Genomic DNA, 27,300 nt, shown 5'->3' with positions numbered 1-27,300 from the left:
ATGGAAAAATTATGAATTGATTGAGATTGTGTTGCCTAATCGAATCAAGGTCACAATCAGAAACAGGAAATCGATATAAAACGAAAGTTAAAATGATAATAATAGAGTACTCTCTATGTCAAATATTAGAACATACCTAAAAATACACAATGCTTAATAAAGCTATCAAATAACCATGGTATGATATCAATAACAAAAGGTCAAATATAAGAATGAAAGTATTAATCAATACTATAGAAAAAAATTACTAATATACATATGATGAAAAATGCAAGGAAAATATAACTTATAATCAGAAAGAATAACGTTCATAACTATTATGGAATTATGAACCGCACACCTAACTACCATTTTCAGTTAAAATCAATGTGCCAAAAACGATAGAAATCACAAATTGTTTTACTCCTTGCTATAAACTGTCAATTCTGAATGAAAAGTCTTCACGTTTGTCGTAAAGCTTGGTAATAATATTCGAGCGAAAATCAAAAGAATATATTACAAGGAAAAGACAAATCAGGGAAAACAGGCACACAGAACATGATACAACCAAAATTATACGTACAGTCAGAGAAACAAAATTGTAAATAAGCAACTCGGACTCCGCTAAAACTGGGAGCATGGGCCATGTGCACCGGTAGGGTTAACCGTCCTTTGCATTTCACTGTTGGTTAATAATCATAATTGTATGTTCTTGTTAATTAAACTCTGCAATGGGTCCTTTAAGGCATTGGAATAAAACTAGTCTATATATATATTCTATTCTAGTTACGAGCTTTTCACTGAGATGTGTGTTTTCGTGATCCTTGTTTTACAGCATGCTAGTCACGACTGGTCCCCAATCGGCCCTTCTATGTTACTCAAAAGAAAAAAATCCTTTTAGTGTAGCAGCCGAGTAGTTCCGATTGGACTGGTCCCGTTTAAGTTTAGTTATAGGTGGCGCTGTTGCTTTTTTCTTTTCCTGTTTACAATCTGTCAACGGTGGCCTACACATTTCGAAGGAGTCTAGCAGCCTCAGCATCCACAGAAAACATTCTATATTTCAAAAGGTGAGAAAACAATATGGAAGAAATATTACACGGTTAAAAAAATAAAATTCGGTTTAGTCTATTGATGAAATATTGAAATATTGATTTTATTTTCTACACGACGTGATCTGGAACTGGTCAATTATAACAAAGTCTTTATAACTTTTAAAAATAACTGTGGCAGTCCAGTCGTTATACTGATTAAGCATATTGCCTATAAGATTTACATTCAACATATGCTTACTGAGGGAGGAGAAGTTATTCAGGATTTTAGTTAAAAATTATATTATTTTATAGAAGTTTCTTCAATCGTTTAATTGGTAGTAAATTCATATGGTTAAACAAACAGAAAGATGATGATCAGCTTACTGGGATATAGTTTAGGAAAATGATTTTTTTTTTCATATTTCTTTCTCAAGACATTAGCTAGTACATTCATTTAGTCGTCATTTTATTGTTTTTCAAAGCACACTTATTAAAAATAGCCGTTCAGCAGTTTTTTTTTCTTTTATTTGATATTCATTTCATTTTAATAAATGAAATATTTTTAACAAACACTTAATGATAAACCATTCTTTATTAACCTTTAAAAGTGAATTTTTTGCTTATTTGTCTAAAAAGACCTAATTTTGAAATGGAAAATATACATATTCCTCTTACATGTATTTTAAATGAATAATAAATATATGTTGCCATTCCCTAATCTTTTATCTTTAATTTGGGACATAACACATCAAAATCCATCTAGTGGTTTTTACAAAACCGATGACTTATTATCTTTTAACGATCTTAATTTCGGGGATTTGATACATCACATCTACCCCAAAGAACTTGAGATGTAGGATACTAGAGACACTGTGAAGTCAGCCTCATGTCTTGACCTACATTAGAAATCAATGGTAAAGGAAAACTATTGACCAAATTTTACGACAAACGTGATGACTTTTCATTCAGAATTGTCAACTTTCCTTACATCTTATGCAACATCCCTTCTGCACCTGTGTATGGAGTGTTCATATTACAACTTATACATTATGCCAGAGCTTGTCAAAACTACGCAGACTTTTTGTATCACACTAGAATTCTAACAAAAAAGCTTCTGGAACATGGTTATGTTGCTACAAGAAGTCATCACTACTGAACTTTTATGGTCATCATCATGAACTCATGGATCGTTATGGTGTATCCATCTGCGCCATGAAAACTGATTTATTCAACATGTCATAGTTTTCCTTTCCACTTCTGTTTACCCTGGACTTGACTTTTTATGAACAACTTGGTGGGTGTTTCTAGAAAAGCAGAGGAGACTTACCCTACCGTTGCACCTGGTCCATGCTCGCAGTTTTTAGTGGAGTCCCAGTTGCTCCTTTGCTTTTGTTACTTTGTATGTATGATTTTAGTTACTTCATGTTCTTCATTCTGTATGTCTGTTTTCCATGGCTGGTCTTTGTCCCTGGATTACATTCTTTTGATTCCCGCATAACCTTGGTTCCCTTGATTATTCCTTAACATTTATATTGCCTTTAAAGGCCATGATTGTCCATTTTTGTGGTTTAAGCCTATCTTTTTGTAAAATCATAATAATAAGAGAATTCCTTTTATTTGTCCCCTTGCTGTGAGATATTAGGCATTTATGTATACGTTTATTTCTGTGTATTTTCCCAACATACAAAACATGTTGAATACTATTCAATAATAATTGGGATTACTATGTGCCCTGCGCCATAGTTGCATTGTCAGTAAAAATGGTGCATTATGCTATATGTACTAATATGCTAGGACAAAAGCATGCATTATGTTTGAGGGGTTCAGTCATGTCTTTTCTGAAGTTTTTATACCCCATCACAAGTAGTGGCATGGTATAACATGTATGTGATACCCTGAAATAATTTTTTGGGCTGTGTGTCTGCCCATTCCCTGTGGTTTCCAGATGATAAATTAAGAACAGTTCTATTTTTTGAAACTCTTCACATTTGTTTAGTACTATGAATACAAGTTATGGTCAATTTTCTGCAGAATCCAACAAATACCTTTTACAGTTGTGGGATTTTTCACTCTTTACCACCTTCCCCTTTTTACTGATACATGTTTCCAGATGATGAATTACAGTTGTGTAATACTATGAAATACAGGTTAAGAACAATATTCAGCTAAATCTAAGAAATGCTTTTTTAGTTATAAAATAAAATGAAATAAAATTAATATCTAGTCTTTAAATTAAATCAACTGAAGTTTTGAGGGAGTCCAGTCCTTTATGGCCTTGAAAGATATTTAGTAATAAAATTCATTTAGGGTATTAAGTTCCTTCAGTAATTTTCACATAAAATTTCAGAATGAAAAAAAAACCTTGTGAATTTGATCCTTGCCCTACATTTCTGCAGTAAATACTAAGCAATAAAGTGTATGACAGCAAAGAAAAAAAATCAGGAAGAAACACACTAAAAAGAAAGGAACTATATTCGTATACAACAAAAAGTCAAGGGGAACTAATTGTGATCTCATACCATCAATAATATATTTTGATCTATAAACAGGAAGTGAAGAGAAGTGATTTTACCCAAGTAAATTTGGTGGGAAAATATAAATTGATCAAAAGTGTCCACTTATGTAAACTCTTATGTTCATCAAGGAATATATTTTTGAAGGTGAAATTGGTTTTATTTAAGTATTAATACAGTATAAGATAAATACTCCAAAAGAATAGTTTTTGAATGTAAATGTAAACTAACTTTTTGGACAGGTTTAAAAATTTGGGAAAAGGGTGAAAGGGATGTTTTATTTAACATGACATGCAATCTTTGAATGTACATTTATGCTACAATTTTCACTAGAATAAAAAAAACCTGCAGTGCTAACAGCACTTTGATTGGTAAAATTCATCAACAACTTCCTGTTTACAAAAGACTTTGTTTTTATACTTTGCAAGTTGAAATTTTAATACATTCTTCCTGTATGTACATGTATGCCATATGATGGGATCTTTTTTTGTGGGGGGGGGGGAATTCAACAACAACTTCCTGTTTACTTTGAACTTTGTTATTTTTGCTTTTATCACAGTTGTACATAATGGTATCACTAGCCTGAAAGATTTCTTGCCTTATTATCTAAGTTTGTGATAAACAAGCAAAATATGATAGGTTTCCTTTTTGTTACATTGTGTTATACATGTAGGTACATGTATGTCCCATTGATTGGTCATGAAAGAAACCTTTGGCAAAACTATAATCCCTATCACTGCATTTTAGGTGCTCTTATGCCTTCTTTTATTTTTTTTGGTTAATATTTTGATTAAACTGATTTGGGTTAAATACATGTATGTATTGGTGTTGTCTTTACCAATTTTGAATTAGAATGCCACCAGTCCTATCAGTTTTGATACACATGTAGTTATTGCCCTTTGTTGATGAGACTGGAGACATTTTAACACTGTCATTTAGCCTGTAATAATGTTTGACTCCAATTTTACTTCAATCTGTCAAAGCCTACAATGTACATGTATGTTCTATCAGTCTTTAGTATTATATAATTGTTATCTTTCAGAAGGGAAGTAAAAAAGAAATGGTTATGTATTTAAGTTAGTTTTATTTTATTTTATCATATTTCCTGGATACTGATGAAAATAGTTTATTTCTTAATAAAATTTTCAATGTTCAATTCCTTTTATTCTTAAGTGGTAGATCTCGCGGTAGATCCCTTTCAGTATTAGATAGTCAAAGTTGTAAGGCCAACTAGACTGAGGTCCTCATGAACTATTCAATATCCATTTTGCAATTGCTTGGCTCCTGTCTGTAATTATGAACTTTGAACAAATGTTCTGGGCTTTACTTGAGTTATTAAAAAAGATGATACATGTAAGCACTATTAGGATGTACATGTATGATTAAAATGTGTTTTCTGATCCAGCAACCTGCATGGGAATCCTTCTAATACTAATGTACATGTAGCTATTCTTACAGCACATGGATACTGTAAATATTTTGTGTCTCTAATTTACCTATTCAGAAATTCAATTTCCTTCTTCTAAAGAAGAATGCGCTGGTACAGTGTACTTGTTATATACGTCTTGACCAAACAGTAGCTATCCCAGTATTCCATACTGATTCCGTCCTTTACTGTGAGAGTAATGTAAAGGAGAATTTCCTTCTTCGACTTGAATACCTCTTCTGTAGATTCATGTAATTAAAAGTTCCTCATGGCCTACAAATACTCCTTATACACGTACATGTGCAAGTCATTGCCTTTGAAAGGTATATCTTGGATTGAAAAAAGTTGAAATTATCCTCATGACCAAACCTACAAAAGGTGTCACTGAGTTATAATTGTATAATAATTGTATTCTAAAGTTATTGGACTTGAAATGGGTTAGAGTTATCTTGTACTTCAAGTTGAGCAATACCAGCTTCAAATGTATATCATCTACATGTACTTCATACAGCAATCCATCTTGTTAGGGATGATTTCTTGTTGCTGATTTAATGGTGTCTGATTAGTCTTCTTGTAATGAAAAAGTTTTGATTATTAAATCATAAAACAAACACCAAAAGTCTAATACAAGTACATAGATGTATTTGTACTTTTAAAAGAAATGTAGAGTAAGGCCCTGCATTTTAGGCCTATTCATACATGGTACATATATGTATATGTTCCCTTAGCATGAAGTTGGTTTACATGTACATTTGTACATGTATCTGTACAAAATGTACACATGATTCCAATACTTTCCCTCGTTCAGGATATATGAACACAACACTCTTGTTTATATGCCAGATTTAAATTATTTAGAAATCCATCTAGTTAATTGGTTTATTGTCAGTACCAGGATTGCTTGATTGATATGATTATTGATCTTTTCCCTGATTCCATCATGGAAAATACACAATACTAATTCACTTACATTCTTAGCAATCATTTACTATAATAGTAGTCATTTTAGTATATGAAGGCCTCTGAAAATTATTGACTATCCTTAATGATCCTTGCTTTATAATCCCATCACAGTTTTTGATTATTCCTAATTCCTCTTTCTGTTAACTAGTGAATTCTAGCCCAGCTAAGAAACGTTTATTAGAAAGATGATATTTTATTAAAGTTACTTTGATGACTAACTGTTTAATGTACATGACTTTTTTTTATTTGTTTTCATGGGGAGACGTATAACTTCTAGGTTAATCATGGTAAGTGAAGTGAGAACAAGGGACTACTGTTTTTCTTTTTAATGTGTTTGTTTGCTCAAAATGCTCTCAGTTTTATTTTAGTTTAAACATGTCTTAAGGAGGTAGACCTAGGGTAAGGGACATCACTCATGAAGTCAGTGATATGTTAGTATCATATTCATTTTCACCATAGCTTGTCAAGCTTTCATTTGAAACGGAAAGAAATCAGGTTACTTTGATGCGTACATGATATTGATGTAAAATGCTGAATACAGAAGTTCCAATGATTTTGAACAGTTGTTTCCCTTACCCTAGGTCTACCTCCTTAAGTCACGGTATTATTGCTCAAAACAAAAATAGTACAATTAATTTTTTATGGGTATGCAGTATGTGAGCTTGATTACAAATTACTTAATTAATTTGGTATGTAGATTGTATTATTCTGCACCGGATGGAAATTTCAATGCACCATAAATAAATTAAATCAGTACTGATTTACACAAATGTTACATAATGTTTAGTATCAGTCCTTATAAAATTCAGGTACTGCCAATGGTACAGGTGATACAAAATGCCGAAAAAAAACAACTGAACAAATGTTTTTTTTTTGTGTGTTTTTTTTCATTCTACTGCAGTTATTTCTGTATACTGATCAGTATTTTGAAAAAAAAAACACAAAATTCATGCAGAGTGCCAATATCATGCACAAATACAGAAATACCAATCTTACAAATATTGCTAATTTCATTACCTATACCTTCATCTCCTGCATATGGTGTTTATATTTCACAATTGATTCACTACACTAGAGCAAGTACTATCTACTCTTATTTCCTTTAACACAATACATATCTGGGTATCAGGCTCCAGAATCAGGGATATGAGGAAATGTGTCTCAAAATGTCTCTTACCAAGTTCTTTTTCAGATATCAGTTGTTGGTTGAAAAAAATACTCAGTTTCTTCTAAAAAAAGGAAAAAATCATTGCTTTATGTATATTATTCTTTGCGCTGATGTGTTCACTGATTTACCGATTATGACATTGTAGCATGCACATGCTATTTAATCAACATCGGTATATTCCAGTCACAATAGAAAAGGGAGGTTTGGCTTCCTGTAAAACTCAGATTTAAGCCATCATTTCATTGGAAATGCCAGTGCCAAGTCAGGACCATTGCAGAACCAGCTACTCCAGTGGTGTAATATCTTTTTTTGTCTGATTTAATTTGGACTTGACTTGATTTTGCAAGGGAAACTTATTATCAGCACTTTGGAAGTTCAATCTTGAATTTTAAATGTTTGAATTATGAAGTATAAGAAGTAATCGAAAATAGGAAGCCAATTCCAGAACTGATGAGTTCTACCAAAGTATGTTTTTCCTTTAGGAATGAAGCCTCAGAGTTTTAGGGGTTTCAAATTTTGTGCTACATCTTTATCATTTTTATCTAATACGTGTAACAACCAAATGACAAACTAAGATGGGTTAAGTGGTCTGTAACTGTGGCTGAATAAGAAATAAAAGTGAATTCTGTGGCTTTTTGACATACATGAATCACCTCCAGTTTGATATTTATGAAGACTGCTACCTTGATGTATCGAGTTGGTATATTGAACCAGCCTCTGTGTATTATATATATTTAATGCTATCAAATATGTTGTTATGCACATGACAAGTTGTCAATAATGATCGGTAGATAAATAGATACTTCTGTGAAAAGTTTCCTTGCTACACATCCATAAAGTTTTGTTTGTTTGATTTTATCAAGTCCTGTGATAGAAATTTTTACAGTGTTGAGAGATTTGTGAAGATTTTTATAACAAAAAGATATAAAAGATACAGTTATAAATTCGAACAAACTTGAGTTTTCTTTTCACAAGATTGAATCCAGCTGTTTTGTCATAACATTTATAGTAATTGTACTTATCTATATAAACATTAAAATATTGAACATTAACTCATATTTCTTCAGTTCATGAGGATTAAGGAAATTGGTAGATAATTTACAGGGTAAATATTTATTTTCAGTTTTCAGATGGAAATAAATAATAAGAGATATAAAAATCATTTTGTCAGCTGTAAAAATGATACATTTTTCCTTTCATTCAGTTGATCATGACTTGTAGGAAATGTAAATCACAGGTATTAATTGATTATAAAATGAAATAACTCTTAAAAAAATATACATTTCAAGTTCGTTGGTTGAAATATTAATACAATAAATCTTTCTGAGAAGTTTTCTTTAGCTGCATGTATGTACAGCTACACTGTAAGTACTAATAGTGCTTCCAAATTATGTGTTTGGAGAATGTAAATCTTATTGTAAGAAAAAGTCTCTTCATGCTGAAATTATGTCATGGCAGCATGTGAAGACCAGTGATTGAAATTACATACATACATACATACATGTAGATAGTGCCACACATCATTCTTTGCATTCAAACTGAAAAATGTGCTTTTAAAATGAAAAATATTTACTTAGTACATGTGTACAATTGAAATTTTGGAAATCATTAAAAATGGTCCGTCCTCAAAATTTTAATCCCAATCTCTCAAATGCTTGTGATCATGTTATGAGGGCATTTAAAGCTTTAATGATAAAAAGCTGAAATACATTGTTTGCCTTTGATTACATCCAAAATAAGGATGTTCCCTTACTAAAAGTTTACCAGTTGGTCAAAAAAATGGCTCAAAATGAATCCTAAATAAGATGGTAGTTGGGATATGGTGTTTTTGTTCAAAATTGCACTAAATAAAGTTTTTTTTTCTTGACAACATCTATAGAATTAATCATTTTTACTACAAAGTCAAGATTTTTTTACGATTAATCCAAATTTCTGAATTAAGAGAAATGAGACATTAAGAGGGGCTTACCAGTACATTGCTAATTATCATATCAAGAGGGTGTTTTTTAGAGGTAGCATTTCATTACCAAAGCGTGTCATTATGTCATATTTTTTTATAGATTGTTCATTTCTTCTTATCTTCCTAGTTGATGAGGACCAAAGAATATGCCACGACATGGGAGCACGGGAGACAGTTCAAGTAAAACCTTCAATGGTAAATATTTATATATACAGGTGGATTAATGTATTTCATTTAAGATAAACTGAATACATAAATATGCAGGCAACATGATGATGATGATGACATTTTGATAAAAAGATGTTTTGTTTATAGAAAATGTAGATAATAATGAACTAAAGAGGTAAAAATTTTATTTATCCGGTTTATTCTTGTCTTGGCCATCTCATGTGCCTCTCATTTATTGTCATTAGTTTGGTTATTACCTTTAAAGCTGCATTAGCTGCCAAATTTGTTCAGTTTTGATTCTACTGAATTTTGCTGATTCAATGAAATAAGTTTGTAGTAATGCAATTTCAGCAATGAATGTCGATAATATCTACAGAATTTTGTGAAATAATGTTTTTTTTTAATCAGAGAAGATCGATAGCTCTGATCTAATTATTTTTCGCCATTACTTCCAAAGATTGCCGACAGGACAGTCATCTGGGTTAAAAGTACTTAAACTTTGGTAAAAAAATAACAATAATGGCTACACAGGTAAGCATGTGTCTTCTTTTCATTTCATCTATTTCTTGATTAGTTTTCAAATAAATAATGATCATATTTAAGCCACATTATATCACAGTACATATATTTCAAAAGAATCCTTGCGTTATATTTGAAGTTTTTTCCTTTACGGTTTGAGTTCGTAGGTCTGCCTTGCCGTTGAATAATCACTTTCACTTTGCAATCAGATTTGTTATTAAAGAAGTGACCCTGACAGCACATGCGTGGATTAAGGTCACCAGAAGTCGCATACGAATTTATCTAGGTCGATTTTTTGTCTTGCAAAACAGTAAATATATAGACACATATTTCATGTATTTAATGCATTTTATTTGTGGATATCAAATGAAATTATACAGGAAAAGTACAGTTTAGTAGGAATAATTCAAAGTTAAGATATATTTCAACAGAAACAAAAATTTACGAAAATGACAGCTAATGCAGCTATAATTAGTCCATACTGCGACTTAGTATAAAAGTTCATTTTTTTGTATGTGCTTTTTATCTTGTTGCAATAATTTTTTGCTGTTTTTACTTTTTTTTTCTGTCTGTGTCTTCTAAGGTTATTGATATTTTGTTCCTAAAAAGTGAAATTTTGTAAGAACTGAAAAATTGTGAAGGTTTTTTTTCTTCTCCCATTATTTACAATATGGCTATTCCATACTAGGCAGGTCTAGTTGGTACATGTAATGGTACATGGTAATTTTATATTTATTTAGTGTCTTTCCTAGAAATAATCAGCTTTTAATATAGTAACAAAATTGTTTTAGGTCACAGTATTAGTGAAGGAGATAACTTTCATGAACAAACAGGAAGTCTAGTCCAGTCTAATTCTACACCCGTATTTTCACCAACCAGGGCTCGAGCCAGTGTAGGTATTCTTAAGGTTAACTCCACACCAGTATTCTCACAAACCAGGGCCCGAGCCAGTGAAGGTATTCATAAGATTAACTCCACACAAGTATTCTCACAAACCAGGGCCCGAGCCAGTGAAGGTATTCTTAAGATTAACTCCACACCGGTATTCTCACAAACCAGGGCCCGAGCCAGTGAAGGTATTCTTAAGATTAACTCCACACAAGTATTCTCACAAACCAGGGCCCGAGCCAGTGAAGGTATTCTTAAGATTAACTCCACACTGGTATTCTCACAAACCAGATTGAGCCAGTGTAGGTATTCATAAGATTAACTCCACACCGGTATTCTCACAAACCAGGACCCGAGCCAGTGAAGGTATTCTTAAGATTAACTCCACACAAGTATTCTCACAAACCAGATTGAGCCAGTGTAGGTATTCATAAGATTAACTCCACACAAGTATTCTCACAAACCAGGGCCCGAGCCAGTGAAGGTATTCTTAAGATTAACTCCACACCTGTATTCTCACAAACCAGGGCCCGAGCCAGTGTAGGTATTCTTAAGATGAACTCCACACCAGTATTCTCACAAAATCAGATTGAGCCAGTGTAGGTGTTGATTATTACAAACCAGTACTTTTGCCAACCAGGGTCTGAGCCAGTATAGGTATTCTTAAAGTTCATAAATATATTTAGATAAATATGGCTTAAATTTCACCACAATTTTACTCTGACTACAAACAAACTTATCTAGAACAAAATTTTGTAAAAAAAGTAATATCAATTTTATGAAATATTATATTGAAAATAGACCTTACTTTTGCTGTTTTAATTTGATCAATTCTGCAGTAGTTATTCTTACAAGCCATGGTCTGAGCCAATATATGTATTCATTAAATGATTCAAGAACAGTATTCTCACATAGGTGCATTGTACTGTGATTTATAATGACATCTTAATTTACGACTAATTTACCACTTGAAATTTTTTATGAAAAGGACCACAGGGTTCTAGCCATTGTAAGATACTTCCACCTGTTTTTCTCATAAAACTAAGTCCATTACTGTACATTTGTGAGTATTACTGTTTATAGATAATAAATATCTCCAAATAAATTTATTGACTAGCTTTACAAGTTACATGATAATTGGAATGATCAGCCGGTTTATGCAGTCAATTATTTGTTTTTAATCCTGTACAAGTAGCAAGGTGTAATATGTAGTAAAAAATTAAACACAGAAACCGAAAGCAGAAAAGGAAATAAACTTTCTACTGATTACAGTATGAAAGTACCTAAATTTGTATTGGTACTATGCAAATTATTGCTTGTGTAATTTCATTTATTTTTAGATTTCAACCAAGCATACATTAAGTTTAAAAAGGAAACCTTTTCACGGAATAGTGATACCATAAAACATTGTACCATGGAATAGTGATACCATAAAACATTGTACCATACAACCACTAGTTCTTGTACAGTTTGCAAAAAATTAAGTAAGTGACACATGCAATGAATGTTTTTAAAAGACAATTAATTCATTTTCAGTCGGAGTCAAAACTGTTCCAGGGAAACCAAGACAAAACTGCCAATTCTAAATTATCAAAACGAGAATCTTTAAAGGTAAGAAAACCTGGTGTTTTAGAACAGTACAGTTTAATGAAACAGTAAGTAGAGTTTCATACAATTTGTCTGAATGAGGATCTCGCAATATACTATAAATCAATTTATTTTTGAAAATTTGGTGAGCAAGAAAAAAATCTGCAAAATGATCCACAGTAAATAAGTTTTCTTATATTAAAATACATGTTTGGGACAGTGAAAATTGCAATGAAAATGAGATCCTGAAGTGAATATTCCCAAAGATAATTTTGTTTACTAATTAGGTTACCATGGTAACATAAAACCTGATCTCTTGGGTATTCCTTTGATTTTAAAGATGAATTCTTTGTGCTTTGAAAAACTTATGATACATGTAGTTCTGTAAATAATGATGATTTGGTAATTTGATATTTTCAGTAAATGTTGGGTCACCTACAGTGGGTGGGAAGGAAATTTTCGAAATGAGCCATTTTCATAAGTCAAAGATATTTACAATCTGAATGGGCCATTATTAAGAAACCACATCATTTTCTTTTAGATGAAGAGATTGTTTTAATCTAGAAAGGGCAATTAGTTCATAACCCCTCGCCTTCCCAATCCTTGCACCTCACCTATACAAAAAATGCACATGTATTTCAGGTACAGAAGAAGTATTACAGGAATCAAAAGAAACAGGCAACTAAAGAGTTACTGAGCACATTAACTGATGCTTCAGTCATTGTGTTAGCTGATTGGCTGAAAGTCAGAGGCACATTGAAAAGTTGGACCAAATTATGGTGTGTTCTAAAACCTGGACTTCTTGTCCTGTACAAAAGTGAGAAACAGAAGGTAGGCATGACAGATAGTGGTACAATATTCTACCCATTGTGTACAGTAGCCAGATATTTACAATGAATTATATTACTGTAAAAATTTACATAATGAAAATTAGTGGTTGAAAGATTCTGCTGAGTTTTTAGGTGTATGTATTTTGTATCTTAGTTTCATTAACCTTTTAATTTGCTTCTTGTAAATATGGAAACAGCACCAGTGAATCTATTAGTAATGTGAAAAAGATAGTGCTTTACCTAGGTGAAGTTTTACATCTAGTGGTAATTTAGGTAAAGTTTTACATCTAGTGGTAATTAAGAATATATTTATATTATATGAACATCTTTTCAACTTTCCTTCAATGTTCTTTATAGACAGATTTGACTGCATTTTAGATATCTGTTCATCATATTTCAGAGTAGCCATTGGGTTGGAACAGTGCTCCTTAATACATGTAGATTGATAGAAAGGCCTTCAAAGAAGGATGGCTTCTGTTTTAAGCTTTTTCACCCGTTGGACCAATCTATATGGGCAACAAAGGTAGATTAATAAACACTTAACAGTTTTTTTCAATTTATATTTTATGACATAGAAAGAATATTCATCTGTAAACAAAAGTAGAAATTGTCATTTGGACTAAATTCTCTGCTTTTTTTTTTTTTGGTTTAGTTTTCATAGTATAAATAAATATTTATGTAAATGTTAGCATGGAGTGTTGCAATGAATAATGATTATGTTGTTTTGGGATCTAAAAACAAATTTTCTTTTGATTTTACTAGCTGAAATTTTCTTCCTTGACACATTAGCCTTTGATGGAAAGAGTAATCAAGGGAACCAAGATTCTAGCAGAAATCAAAAGAATGTAATCCAGAGACAAAGACTTGACATGGAAAGCAGACACACACAACAAAGAACATAAAATAATAAGTACAAACCAATTAAAGTAAATTAGCAACTCTGACACTACTAAAAAGCTAAGAGCATGGACTAGGTGCACCGGTAAGGTAAGTGCCCTCTGTTTTTCTAGAAACACCTGCCGAGTTGCTCATAAAAAGTCAAGTCCAGGGTAAACAAGAGAGGAAATTATCATTGAAAAATCATTGAAAGTTTGTATCTGTAGAGGTAAGGCAAAGATTATCGTTAGTGGTTTTCACTTAATTGCTGCTCCTACCACACTGACTTGAGCAAGGAACTGACAATATACAATGAATGCAGGTAAATCACCATTATGAAGGGCAACCAAAAAGAAAATTAAGAAAAATTAAATGATGTGATCATATACTAATTAAATCTTTGACTCTGTTGGATAGATCAAAATATTTCAATTGTTACAGAACAAAAGTTGTTTGGAGATAATTTTATGATTTAGTATACTAATGGAAAGAAGAAACTGCACACTATTTCAAATTTTCATGATTGGGAATAAGAAAAAAACTTTTTCAGCAATCAAAGATAAGTGATGTGAAAAAAATGAATTCACAAACTTATCTTGAAAAAATAGTGTACAGTTTTACAGATTATGATTTCCCATAAAAACATTTGATCATCTGGCAATAAAATTGGCTTTTTTTTCTTTTTTTTTTTTAAGCCCAGAAACTGGAATTAAAGCATTTTTTCAATTTTTGTCGAAAAATGATCTACGCTGTTAACTTGGCATTGTGTAAACTATTCAAACAAATATGCAACTTTTTAGGCACATTTGAAGATTTGTTACAGACAACAGGGATGCTCAGTTTCTTTTTTTCCAATAGTATATTTGTTCAGCCATGCAAATCAACAAAAACTTATTTCAATGATATACAAAAATAAAGATGACTATGAGTTTTGGAAAAAAATTTCAATATTTAAAACTATTGTATTAAAGATAGATTTCATGCAATGCATTTTTATTTATAGGGACCAAAAGGGGAGACAATCGGAGCAATAGTACAGCCGTTGCCTTACTCCTATCTTATATGTAGGGCCATGTCAGAGGCTGCAGGTACGTACTGTATAAACTCCGTAAGAATGAATATTCTGGCACTTGCCTGGTTTCATAGAAAGACTCAAGATTTTTGAAAGTTATCAACTTGAGATTTGTATACCCTTGCTCCATAGAAGAGAGGTTCACCTCCTATAAATCCTCACATGTGGTTGAGGCTCTGTACTGGGGGAAAGATGCATGGGTGCACTGAGCGTTGGTTCATAATCAGCAGAATTCACATACATGTATCTGTGGTTTTGTTCAGTCAGTTCACCAGAATTCACATACATGTATCTGTGGTTTTGTTCAGTCAGTTCACCAGAATTCACATACATGTATCTGTGGTTTTGTTAAGTCAGTTCACCAGAATTCACATACATGTATCTGTGGTTTTGTTCAGTCAGTTCACCAGAATTCACATACATGTATCTGTGGTTTTGTTCAGTCAGTTCACCAGAATTCACATACATGTATCTGTGGTTTTGTTCAGTCAGTTCACCAGAATTCACATACATGTATCTGTGGTTTTGTTAAGTCAGTTCACCAGAATTCACATACATGTATCTGTGGTTTTGTTAAGTCAGTTCACCAGAATTCACATACATGTATCTGTGGTTTTGTTCAGTCAGTTCACCAGAATTCACATACATGTATCTGTGGTTTTGTTAAGTCAGTTCACCAGAATTCACATACATGTATCTGTGGTTTTGTTCAGTCAGTTCACCAGAATTCACATACATGTATCTGTGGTTTTGTTCAGTTCACTGTTATTGTCTTTATTCTGCTACAGAATAATGTTTAAAGCAAGAAGTTTTTTTTATTTGAAGTGATTGCCTTTTTAATGTTATGTTTGTTACAAAAAGTTATTTTCAGTCACTGACTGTATATAACTGGTAAATTTTCATTCAGTTTTATTCATTAATTCCTTGACTGATGGGTTGTCATATGTTGGATAGATGCACTCAAGTGTTTATCAAGTGTCTGAACCAATTTTTTGTTGCAGGGAAATGTTGGATGGATTCACTTGAGCTTTTTTTCATGTATCTATCATTTATTGCAGGGAAATGTTGGATGGATGCACTTGAGCTTTTTTTCTCTATGTACCTATTATTTATTGCAGGGAAATGTTGGATGGATGCACTTGAGCTATCTTTACGCTGTACCAACCTTCTGATGCGGTCAATGAAAAAAGATGTTGATCTAGATACATCACATGACAGTCAGCAGGAGTTGAACTTTGACACCAGTGAACAGCTCAATGAACAGCTGAATGACAGTGACTGTGAAAAACATTTTGAAGACCAAGGTAAATGTCTCATACATTAAGTACAAATGTAACTACAAGTATTTAACTACTTCTTAATGAATCCATGAATCCGTACATATCCTAATTTTAGGAAATGTTGCATACACTTTCATTCTGTTTTGTTTTCCTTAGCCCTAAATATTCCTCTTTTGTCTCGTGAAACATTTGGACATGGAGGTTGTTATGACCATAACTAACCCAGGTAAAACATAAACTGTCAACTGTTTGTATTATGTTGTAGTTTTCATTTTTTATCTCGGTAAATTTCAAATTATTTTCTAAAATAGGGACACATTCATATCCCTTAGATTTAAAAAATTGATTATGGTATGAGGTATGAATTATTCTAGTTTAAATTAAAAGAGTTGTATGTTAATACTGTGCATGCCTTAAGTCTTGTATTGCTAGATTAACGTTATTTTGATTTTGGCCTTATAAAGATATGTTTGATTAATTAGGTTCCTGCCCTGAGTAATAGTCCACTAGATTTTTTTTATTTTTTGAAATTTAAAATCAATAAGATTTAATTTTTTTTTTTAGAATGGCATATTATTGAGTTTAGCTTGATAATATATTGGTTAATGTGAAATGATGTTGATAGTGCCGCACATGCATTCAAAATGAATCTGAATATCATGTAGGAGGTCATTAGACATAAATTTCACGTGAACTGTGTGAATTGACAGGAAACTGACATGAGCTGAACTTTATCTACCTTTTTCTACTGTGTTTCTCATATATGTCACATGACTAAACACTTTTTTATATACCAATAGCCCAAGCACTTTTAATATTTACCTTAAAGTTAATTAAAATTAAGATGAAGTATTTTATTTAGGTTCTGTTTTCGGTGAGTGTTATTGATCATTTCCTTCAGCTTTCTGACTTAAAGTCAATATTATACCAGTGGGATATTATTAGTTAAACACATTATCCTTTTTTGTCGGGAACTGAAATAAGTTTAGTATCTATTTTTATAATTTAGTTTATGCAATTTTGACTGCATGTTGTATTGAATGGCAATGGCTAGAAAGTCAACAAGCATGACATTTACTTGTACTTTTACAATGTTAAATTTTTAAGACAATGTTATATGGTACACTTGCTTGAATTAAGAACATTGTTCTAAGCTTATTGAAAGCATGACTAAAGCATGCTCATTTTAAGTATGACACCTTTTCTGCCATTATTCATATTTGTTTCATTGAATACCTGATCACCTGCATTGATCCATACACTATCCAAAACTTTATTTCTATTGAAGAAAGTACACCACACATGAATTGTCAAATTATACCATAATGCTTTCCTTTTGCACACTTTTGAAAATAATGGAGATAGGTTATTTAATTATATGATGATAGTCATCCAGGTCAAAGTTTTGTAGGTTATAATTACCACCTTAGTGGTCTCATGGCAACATGCTTGGCTCGAGTGTGGGAGGTCATGGGTTGACCTGGACTGGTTGACTTCAAAATTGGAAGCCACTGCGTTTATTTTGCCAAGCACTCAGTATTTTAGGGGATATATTGATGGCTGGTTGGCTTGGAGTCAGAATAATGTGCCTTGAGTGGCATGCCTACCTGCCGACCGTTCTTTTGTGAGCTGGCACAATAAAGACCTGGCTCAGCTTGTCGGACGAGGTTAAAGCAGGGTCTGTTGGATTTGTTAATTTTTCTCGTCCTGAAATGCTTGAAATATCTGCCATAGGACATTAAACCATATCCAATCAATCATTCAATGCATGTTGTTAAAATATAAGGACTTATTTTACATAAAAGTTCACACTGGCTCGAGTTTGTTGAAAAAAATGCCTGTTAGATCAATATTCATACTGTTCAAAACTCCAGAAATGTGTGTAATACCACCTTTTAAAATCCAATTTAAAAATAAATGTTGACTATGAATTATTCACTGAAATAGCCCAATATGGTACTGAAAAGGCACTGAGTTCTGGGGCATAAAGAAAAGAAACCATATTGATTTACACAAATCTGTTCTCTTGATCATAGTGAATTATTAGATATTTTTACATAAAACTAATTACATGTACATATAAGTTTAGCATCATCTGTTACATTAGATGGACTTAGTAATATCCCATGGTTTCTATTTTTGTAAAGATATACTGTATATATGTATTTACATAATCTGTAACATTTATTTTTCTTTGATTATTGTATGTCTGGAATTCAATGATTTAAAAATTCCTATTTTCAAATAACTTCATCATCAATTTAACAGATAACTTCCCATATTCAGTGTTATTTAAGTTTGTTTTTTATGCTTTAACATCAGAAATGCACCAGTAAACTGTATACTAAAACTGATACTACTTTAAGAATTTCAAGTTACTAAATATGCTTAACCTTGCATTAAAATGAAAGGTATTTTACTATCATAGTCACTGGGATTCACTAGTACTTTATCTGTACCCATTGTATCTCTAATTTACAACAAATGTATTAACAAATTGACAAGAAATATGACCAGTTGTACAAAGTCGTGGGTGAAAGGATTAAATATCATGTCCATTTTTTATGCTAAACAATTTTATAAAATGCAAATAATAATAACCAAAAATAAATAATAAAACTGACTGCAGTTAAAGTTACCTCATCATTTATGTACAATACTGGTGCTAGTTGTTACATTTATTCATTTTTTTACATCAAGATGAACAGTGCACTGAAAGAGTTCTTTTAGAATGTACACAATACATTTTTTGTGTCTGTTTATCTGTCAGTCACACCTTGGGTTTAAGTTCATATTAATGATTCTTGTCTGAGTCACTCCTTAATACATCATCAAACATGATAAAAAGTTCTCTTATTATATGGCAAGCAGAACATTAATGTTACATTGTTACTGTAGAGGCAGGAATTTTTTCGTTGGGGATTAAATTTGTTTATTTCCTGCATAAAAATACTGTATAACGTATCTTTTTAGGAGCTAAGTGTTTTTGTGGTTTTGTGTTCAAAATTTGTATTTTTTTTTCTCCCTTGAACTAAATTTTGCACTAAACTTGAGAGACTTAATGTAAACATAATTTGAAATTATATTTTGAAATTTTTATTTTTGTGGTTCCTTGTTAGCTACAGATTTTCACAAAAACTAAATTGCTTTAAAAATTTCTGTTTATACAATAATCAATAAATTAAAACCACATTGAAAATATAGCTTTAGTATGAATGAGTGTCTCTCAATATTAAAACCCCCAAAAATAATCCTAACAGATTTTGATAAGAGAAAAAGAATCCCCCCCCCCAAAAAAAAAATACATGAACGTTAAACCCAACAAATTAAATGTTTATATAGTGTATAGTTTTTTCTATGTTTATTTTATATTTTTAGATTTCTATCTGTGTTGTACTCTTTAGATATCTTGACCTTGACAGCAAACATTCCAGTAAAATATGTTATATATTTCAGGTTTGGATGAAGACATTAAGACAGATAGGGAAGAGATTAAGACAGATTCAGAATCAGATACCGAAGAAGATGATGAGAAATCAGAGGGTACTCTACAAAAACCATTAGAAACACCATACTCTGAAAATTTTGTCGAAGAACTTGGACTGGTAAGTATAGGTTACTATTGGCAACATTTAATCATTTCTTAATTGTTCTTACTGCCTGATATTATCTACATAAGGCTGTTGTCATGATTCTAAAAAAATAATGTAATATCCAGTGACAATGTTTTATCACAGTAGATTTGACGTCAAACAGAATAATGTCAGTTTTGAGCATCTTGACTTCAAAACGGCCATTATTTTGTATTTATCTTGTCAATTGACTACTTTCTTGATTGACATTAGAATAAGATCCTTTCGTGTTAACTGTGGGATAGTCCATGTACATGTGTAGACATGTTTAGGACAGCAGTAATTGCATGATTTCTAATCATAAAGTTTAATGACAGAACTTTTATCACACCTTAAATTAAATGGGATATACATATTGTATTGAATAGGTACTAATATTTCCTGTCTATTTTAAAAAAAAAAATGTCATTAAAAAATTTTCTGATTGAATCATTTGGACATTTACAATTTTTTTATTGAATTTTCTAAAAACTACACCCATGCTGTGGCTTGGAATATCTGCTAATCTTAATTCTCCATCAAGAGGATCATGAGTTATTTACCAAATTCAGGAACTAAGAAGCAAGTGGTTGTCTCAAACCAAGTAACTGATTACTGGGGGTAATTGAAGTATAAAATCTATAGTTAATTTTGTATTCAATTAACTACTTCTGTGTTTGTTTAAATTTCAGCAAGGAGATGCCTGTCAAACAGAGGAGGTAGATGAGGAGAACAAAAGTCTCATCTGGACTTTGGTAAAACAGGTAAAAGTTTTTATACAAATTGTAGAATAGTAGTTGCCATGGTGATAGCAGTTGATGGGAAGAAAAGATATTTCTAAGGCAGTCTATTCAACATTCTTATGTGCCATTCATAAGACCAAAGAGCATTAGATATCTCTCGATATATATTGTTCTAATTTGGTTTTATTCACCTGTGGGTGGTGATTTGTGGTTTTTACAGTCGTGACTACACAGGCAAATATTTTTCACATGAAATTCATGTTAATCAAGCTGCACATGAAATTAACATGATTTTCATGTGAAATTCACTAACACATCACGTGGAGGCTCCATTCACCCAAATTCCATGTGAACTCTGTCACTTAGTTTATTTGCTCAGTTCAGGTGAAAATCATGTGAAATAATTTTGCCTGTGTATCCTTACAGATCTTGCAGAACCACCCTTTACAGGGATTGTGTTAGTGGATGTCTGTTAGTAGTTGGAGGTAGTGGAGCCTAGCCTTCAGGATACCTGACCAAAGAACTCAGAGTATGTCCTACTAGCGGATGGGCTGCTCTGTTGACACTCTGGTCTACTCCCAAACCCCTCATGGGTCAGAGAGCATTTCCCCACTCTTAACTATTTGGGAGTACTCCAATGTGTAGAGTGTGAAAACCTTACACAATGATAGTTGATGTGTGGGTGCTTCTTGTTAGTTATGATATTACCAGTCAGTCAATTAGATAAAACAGAGGTGTAAGGTATGACCCTAATTGTAATCATTAGGGATGTCAGGTATGATCCTACCTGTAATGAAATAGGGGTATTAGGTATGACTCTGCCTGTAACCACGTAGGTGTGTTAGGTATGATCCTGCCTGTAATTTAGTAGGGGTGTTTTTTTAGGTTTCATGCTACCTGTAATCAAAGAGGTGAGTTTGTTATGATCCTATGTAATCCAAGAGGGTGTTAAGTATGATCCTACTTGTAATTAATAGGGGTGCTTCCTGTTAGGCTTTATGATACCTGTTATCAAATAAGGATGTGTGATATGATCCTACATATAATCAAATAGGGGTGTTAAGTATAACCTTACTTGTGATAAAATAGGGGCATTAGGAATGACCCTATCTGTAATCAGTAGGTGTATTAGGTATGACCCTACCTGTAATCAATAGGTGTGTTAGGTATGACCCTACCTGTAATCAATAGGTGTATTAGGTATGACCCTACCTGTAATCAATAAGTGTGTTAGGTATGACCCTACCTGTAATCAATAGGTGTGTTAGGTATGACCCTACCTGTAATCAATAGGGTTGTTTGGTATGATGCTACCTGTAATCAGGTACAGGTGTTAACTGTTAGATATGATGATATCTTTCTATAATTTAAAATTTGAGCAAACCACTATAAAGAGGTATACACTTTACATTATTCTCAACTTCATCAATGTTAATAGCATTGGAATTTTTCAGGTACGCCCAGGTATGGACTTGTCAAAAGTTGTGTTACCAACTTTTATCCTGGAGCCAAGATCATTCCTTGACAAACTGACAGATTATTATTATCATGCAGATATTCTGTCTGAGTAAGTTTACATTCAGGAATGACAAAACAATGAAATAAATTGCTATAAGTACAGTAGAAACTATCTCCTACTATTGTATGAATCAGCATTGCTAATCCAACCATATACTTGAAAATTATTATTAATTAATGAGACTAAAATACACCGTTTATTTGGATGGAGCAGTTAGGAGTTTTTGTTTAACCCAGACCCACAGCATGTTACAGAAAGTCTGGCTTGTTCCTATTGGACATCAGCTATATAACGTTACAGTATTTGGACATCAGCTATATAACGTCACAGTGGTGTATTAATAATGATGTTAAATCTCACTTGAGTAAGAATAGTGCCGTCTCTCATAAGTAAAGACTAGAATCATACTATTAGTAATTTTTACAGGACACCAAAAAAAAAACTCACAAGTTCTCTGTTGTAATATTTCAAAAAGCATTGCTTATCAAAGTTCTATTTTGCAGATCTAAAAAATCTACAAAACCTTTGCAAAGACTTTTTGAATATATATTTTTTAGAGCTGTTACAAAAGAGGATCCTTTCACTAGAATCAAGTTGGTTGCTAAGTGGTATTTATCTGGATTCTACAAGAAACCTAAGGTATATTAGCATTATTTTTGTGAATATTGCAGGAATATTACATAACTATTACAAAGGTCAATGTTTGTTACGGTGACATGATCATTACATTAAAATGGAAATCCGAAAGTTAAAGTCAAAACTATAAACTATGCACTCTGTTTTTCTTATCTTAAGTACACCGTGTACACATAATTCCATATTTCTGCAAATAAGAATGAGATGTAAGCCTGTACTAAATACTGGTAGCACCACCAGCTTAAGGATTTTTAACCTTTAGATTTCTTTTTTGATGAATATACTTAAGCATAGTCTCACATGTAGTATTGTATGCTGTCTTTTTTGTTTTTGTTTTATTTTTGCCTTATCTTGAAAAAAAATAGTAATTAAAGTTGCCATAAACAGTCCCCAACTAGCAAAGCACGTGAACTTCATGTTTTCTGTTTATTTTAATTGTGTTTTCTTAATGTAAGAATGGAATTTGATTTTATAAAATGAAAAAGAGAATGTTCAGACTTAACTAACCTTAGCAGAACCATTGAATTAAAAACTTTTCACTCAAATATTGTACTATGAATAAGGTTTTTTAAAAAAATATAGGAAAAAAAGGTTACCAAATTTTGATGTGTAAAATGCACATTTTTTTTTTTTTTGCACAGAAACCAAATCCAGAGCATGGGGGTGTGTATAATGCATCAATATATAAGATTTGGCCTGGAAATAAAAGATTTTCTGAAGAAAAATGAGATTGTGTGAAGTAAACAAACAGACTAGAAGTGAAATCTTACTGAAAGAAAGTTTATTTTGTCATCAAATAATCATTAAGTGTTGAATTTTAAATGAATTTTTTTTAAATATGTTTCAATGTCTGAACAACATGTCTCAGACATAGGTTAACAATATTTTTTTGCTTATAAAACATGATTAAAGGTTGAAATGAAAGCAAAAAGTAAGCAAGTCCTTTTTTGCCAAACCCTCCTTATTGAATATTTTTGCAGCTGAAAATGATTATTTTGAAACTTATGTTGATTGTTTCTGACAGTTTTCTTCCTTAAAAGTATGTTTTAAAATGGAACAATTACGATGTAGGGTTTGTAAGTGTCGTTCTAGTTTAATTTCCGTAATTGGAATTTTCAATGTAGAATGTATTGAAATTTGAAGATCAATCTGCACTTTATTGTTTACTCCCATGATCTCATGACGCTACATAACAATGCAAAATCATCTATTTATTACTTTTCTTAACACTGTTATCATGTAGAAATCTATTTTTTTGTCATTTTTATCAGTATTTTTATGCAGAAAAAATTGTTTAACTTCTAATTCATAACTCAAAGCTCTGTAAATGACAAAGTTTCCTGGCATTTGAAAGGTGTATTAGGACCTATTTTTGTGAAACAATGGAGTCACATGATGAGACTTACATATACCCTATTGATTTACAACCAAAACCAGAAATGTCAGATTTTCGTGACTTTTGAGTTTGTTTTATAAGCCATTTCATACCACTTGTGTCAATTTTATCATGCTATCCAATTTATTCTAGCTCCTGATCTTTACATGATATTTTAGTGTGAATATAAGTTACTGGATCAAGTTAAATAAATAGACAGAACAAATGCAAAATATTGATCTTTTGTCTTACAAAATTCTACTGTAACCTATGTCTAAAAAAACTTTTTTTCATATTTTTGACCTTCAAAATTACACTGTGTACAGTACATCAATGCGTATTATACAAACCAAAATAAGATACATTATTTTGAGGATCATCTGATGTTGTATGTTTGATAATTTTTAGGGTTTGAAAAAGCCATACAACCCTATAATAGGGGAAATATTCAGATGTTACTGGCATCATCCAAAGACCAACAGCCGAACATTTTACATTGCTGAGCAGGTATTATTTTTTTATTGTTTCCTTATGTCACCTGAAATTTGTAATTTAGTCAAACATCATATGCTTAGTACACAAAATAATATGCTAGTACATTAACCACAACATTTTTGCTCAAATATCTAAACAACAGTATGTTCATACACAAATTGATTACTTTGAAAAATTTCTTAAGTAAATTCTGATGATCAATGATAGAATTCTTTCTGTTTCCTTGAATCATATTAACTGTTTATTGGATAGATATCCCACCACCCACCAGTATCAGCATTCCATATCACCAACAGACAGGATGGCTTCAGTATTAGTGGCAGTATCCTAGCCAAATCTAAGTTCTATGGTATGTTTTACTCAGTGTTAGTGGCAGTATCCTAGCCAAGTCTAAGATCTATGGTATGTTTTATTCAGTATTAGTGGCAGTATCCTAGCCAAATCTAAGTTCTGTGGTATGTTTTACTCAGTATCCTAGCCAAATCTAAGTTCTATGGTATGTTTTACTCAGTATTAGTGGCAGTATCCTAGCCAAGTCTAAGATCTATGGTATGTTTTATTCAGTATTAGTGGCAGTATCCTAGCCAAATCTAAGTTCTGTGGTATGTTTTACTCAGTATCCTAGCCAAATCTAAGTTCTATGGTATGTTTTAGTCAGTATCCTAGCCAAGTCTAAGTTCTATGGTATGTTTTACTCAGTATTAGTGGCAGTATCCTAGCCAAGTCTAAGTTCTATGGTATGTTTTACTCAGTATTAGTGGCAGTATCCTAGCCAAATCTAAGTTCTGTGGTATGTTTTACTCAGTATCCTAGCCAAATCTAAGTTCTATCTTATGTTTTACTCAGTATCCTAGCCAAGTCTAAGTTCTATGGTATGTTTTACTCAGTATCCTAGCCAAATCTAAGTTCTATGGTATGTTTTACTCAGTATTAGTGGCAGTATCCTAGCCAAGTCTAAGTTCTATGGTATGTTTTACTCAGTATTAGTGGCAGTATCCTAGCCAAATCTAAGTTCTGTGATATGTTTTACTCAGTATCCTAGCCAAGTCTAAGATCTATGGTATGTTTTATTCAGTATTAGTGGCAGTATCCTAGCCAAATCTAAGTTCTGTGGTATGTTTTACTCAGTATCCTAGCCAAATCTAAGTTCTATGGTATGTTTTACTCAGTATCCTAGCCAAGTCTAAGTTCTATGGTATGTTTTACTCAGTATTAGTGGCAGTATCCTAGCCAAATCTAAGTTCTATGGTATGTTTTACTCAGTATCCTAGCCAAATCTAAGTTCTATGGTATGTTTTACTCAGTATCCTAGCCAAGTCTAAGTTCTATGGTATGTTTTACTCAGTATCCTAGCCAAGTCTAAGTTCTATGGTATGTTTTACTCAGTATCCTAGCCAAATCTAAGTTCTATGGTATGTTTTACTCAGTATCCTAGCCAAATCTAAGTTCTATGGTATGTTTTACTCAGTATTAGTGGCAGTATCCTAGCCAAGTCTAAGTTCTATGGTATGTTTTACTCAGTATTAGTGGCAGTATCCTAGCCAAATCTAAGTTCCATGGTATGTTTTACTCAGTATTAGTGGCAGTATCCTAGCCAAATCTAAGTTCTGTGGTATGTTTTACTCAGTATCCTAGCCAAGTCTAAGATCTATGGTATGTTTTATTCAGTATTAGTGGCAGTATCCTAGCCAAATCTAAGTTCTGTGGTATGTTTTACTCAGTATCCTAGCCAAATCTAAGTTCTATGGTATGTTTTACTCAGTATCCTAGCCAAGTCTAAGTTCTATGGTATGTTTTACTCAGTATTAGTGGCAGTATCCTAGCCAAGTCTAAGTTCTATGGTATGTTTTACTCAGTATTAGTGGCAGTATCCTAGCCAAATCTAAGTTCTGTGGTATGTTTTACTCAGTATCCTAGCCAAATCTAAGTTCTATCTTATGTTTTACTCAGTATCCTAGCCAAGTCTAAGTTCTATGGTATGTTTTACTCAGTATCCTAGCCAAATCTAAGTTCTATGGTATGTTTTACTCAGTATTAGTGGCAGTATCCTAGCCAAGTCTAAGTTCTATGGTATGTTTTACTCAGTATTAGTGGCAGTATCCTAGCCAAATCTAAGTTCTGTGATATGTTTTACTCAGTATCCTAGCCAAGTCTAAGATCTATGGTATGTTTTATTCAGTATTAGTGGCAGTATCCTAGCCAAATCTAAGTTCTGTGGTATGTTTTACTCAGTATCCTAGCCAAATCTAAGTTCTATGGTATGTTTTACTCAGTATTAGTGGCAGTATCCTAGCCAAATCTAAGTTCTATGGTATGTTTTACTCAGTATCCTAGCCAAATCTAAGTTCTATGGTATGTTTTACTCAGTATCCTAGCCAAGTCTAAGTTCTATGGTATGTTTTACTCAGTATCCTAGCCAAGTCTAAGTTCTATGGTATGTTTTACTCAGTATCCTAGCCAAATCTAAGTTCTATGGTATGTTTTACTCAGTATCCTAGCCAAATCTAAGTTCTATGGTATGTTTTACTCAGTATTAGTGGCAGTATCCTAGCCAAGTCTAAGTTCTATGGTATGTTTTACTCAGTATTAGTGGCAGTATCCTAGCCAAATCTAAGTTCCATGGTATGTTTTACTCAGTATTAGTGGCAGTATCCTAGCCAA

The 27,300-nt window shown here is 32.2% G+C and overlaps 1 protein-coding gene across 3 annotated transcripts in view; it reads left to right on the top strand.

Moving 5' to 3' along the window:
• The first annotated feature begins 903 nt into the window (after nt 1–903).
• The window catches only part of LOC148609399 (oxysterol-binding protein-related protein 8-like), a 38,738-nt gene continuing 12,341 nt past the window's right edge, over nt 904–27,300 (top strand). For 2 of the 3 annotated variants that reach the window (XR_015914722.1, XM_088542088.1), the window contains exons 1-15: nt 904–1,046; nt 9,168–9,235; nt 10,519–10,619; nt 12,152–12,226; nt 12,845–13,033; nt 13,433–13,555; nt 14,912–14,996; nt 16,099–16,284; nt 17,123–17,134; nt 19,717–19,865; nt 20,564–20,635; nt 22,069–22,181; nt 22,691–22,772; nt 24,553–24,651; nt 24,892–24,988. Coding sequence is in view for 2 of the 3 variants with exons in the window: in XM_088542088.1 (XP_088398214.1) it covers nt 9,187–9,235; nt 10,519–10,619; nt 12,152–12,226; nt 12,845–13,033; nt 13,433–13,555; nt 14,912–14,996; nt 16,099–16,284; nt 17,123–17,134; nt 19,717–19,865; nt 20,564–20,635; nt 22,069–22,181; nt 22,691–22,772; nt 24,553–24,651; nt 24,892–24,988 (1,432 nt within the window). In the remaining variant the exon portion in view is untranslated. The remainder of the gene's footprint in view (nt 1,047–9,167; nt 9,236–10,518; nt 10,620–12,151; nt 12,227–12,844; nt 13,034–13,432; nt 13,556–14,911; nt 14,997–16,098; nt 16,285–17,122; nt 17,135–19,716; nt 19,866–20,563; nt 20,636–22,068; nt 22,182–22,690; nt 22,773–24,552; nt 24,652–24,891; nt 24,989–27,300) is intronic. The other variant, XM_088542090.1, reaches the window with a different exon arrangement.

The sequence above is a fragment of the Perna viridis genome, chromosome 8 (genome assembly GCF_037379345.1).
Source record: "Perna viridis isolate PV_CMFRI_1.1 ecotype Kerala chromosome 8, ASM3737934v1, whole genome shotgun sequence".
Classification (NCBI taxonomy): Eukaryota; Metazoa; Mollusca; class Bivalvia; order Mytilida; family Mytilidae; genus Perna; species Perna viridis.
Note: the sequence above shows the minus strand (reverse complement) of the source record. Positions and strands in the feature narration are given on the sequence as shown.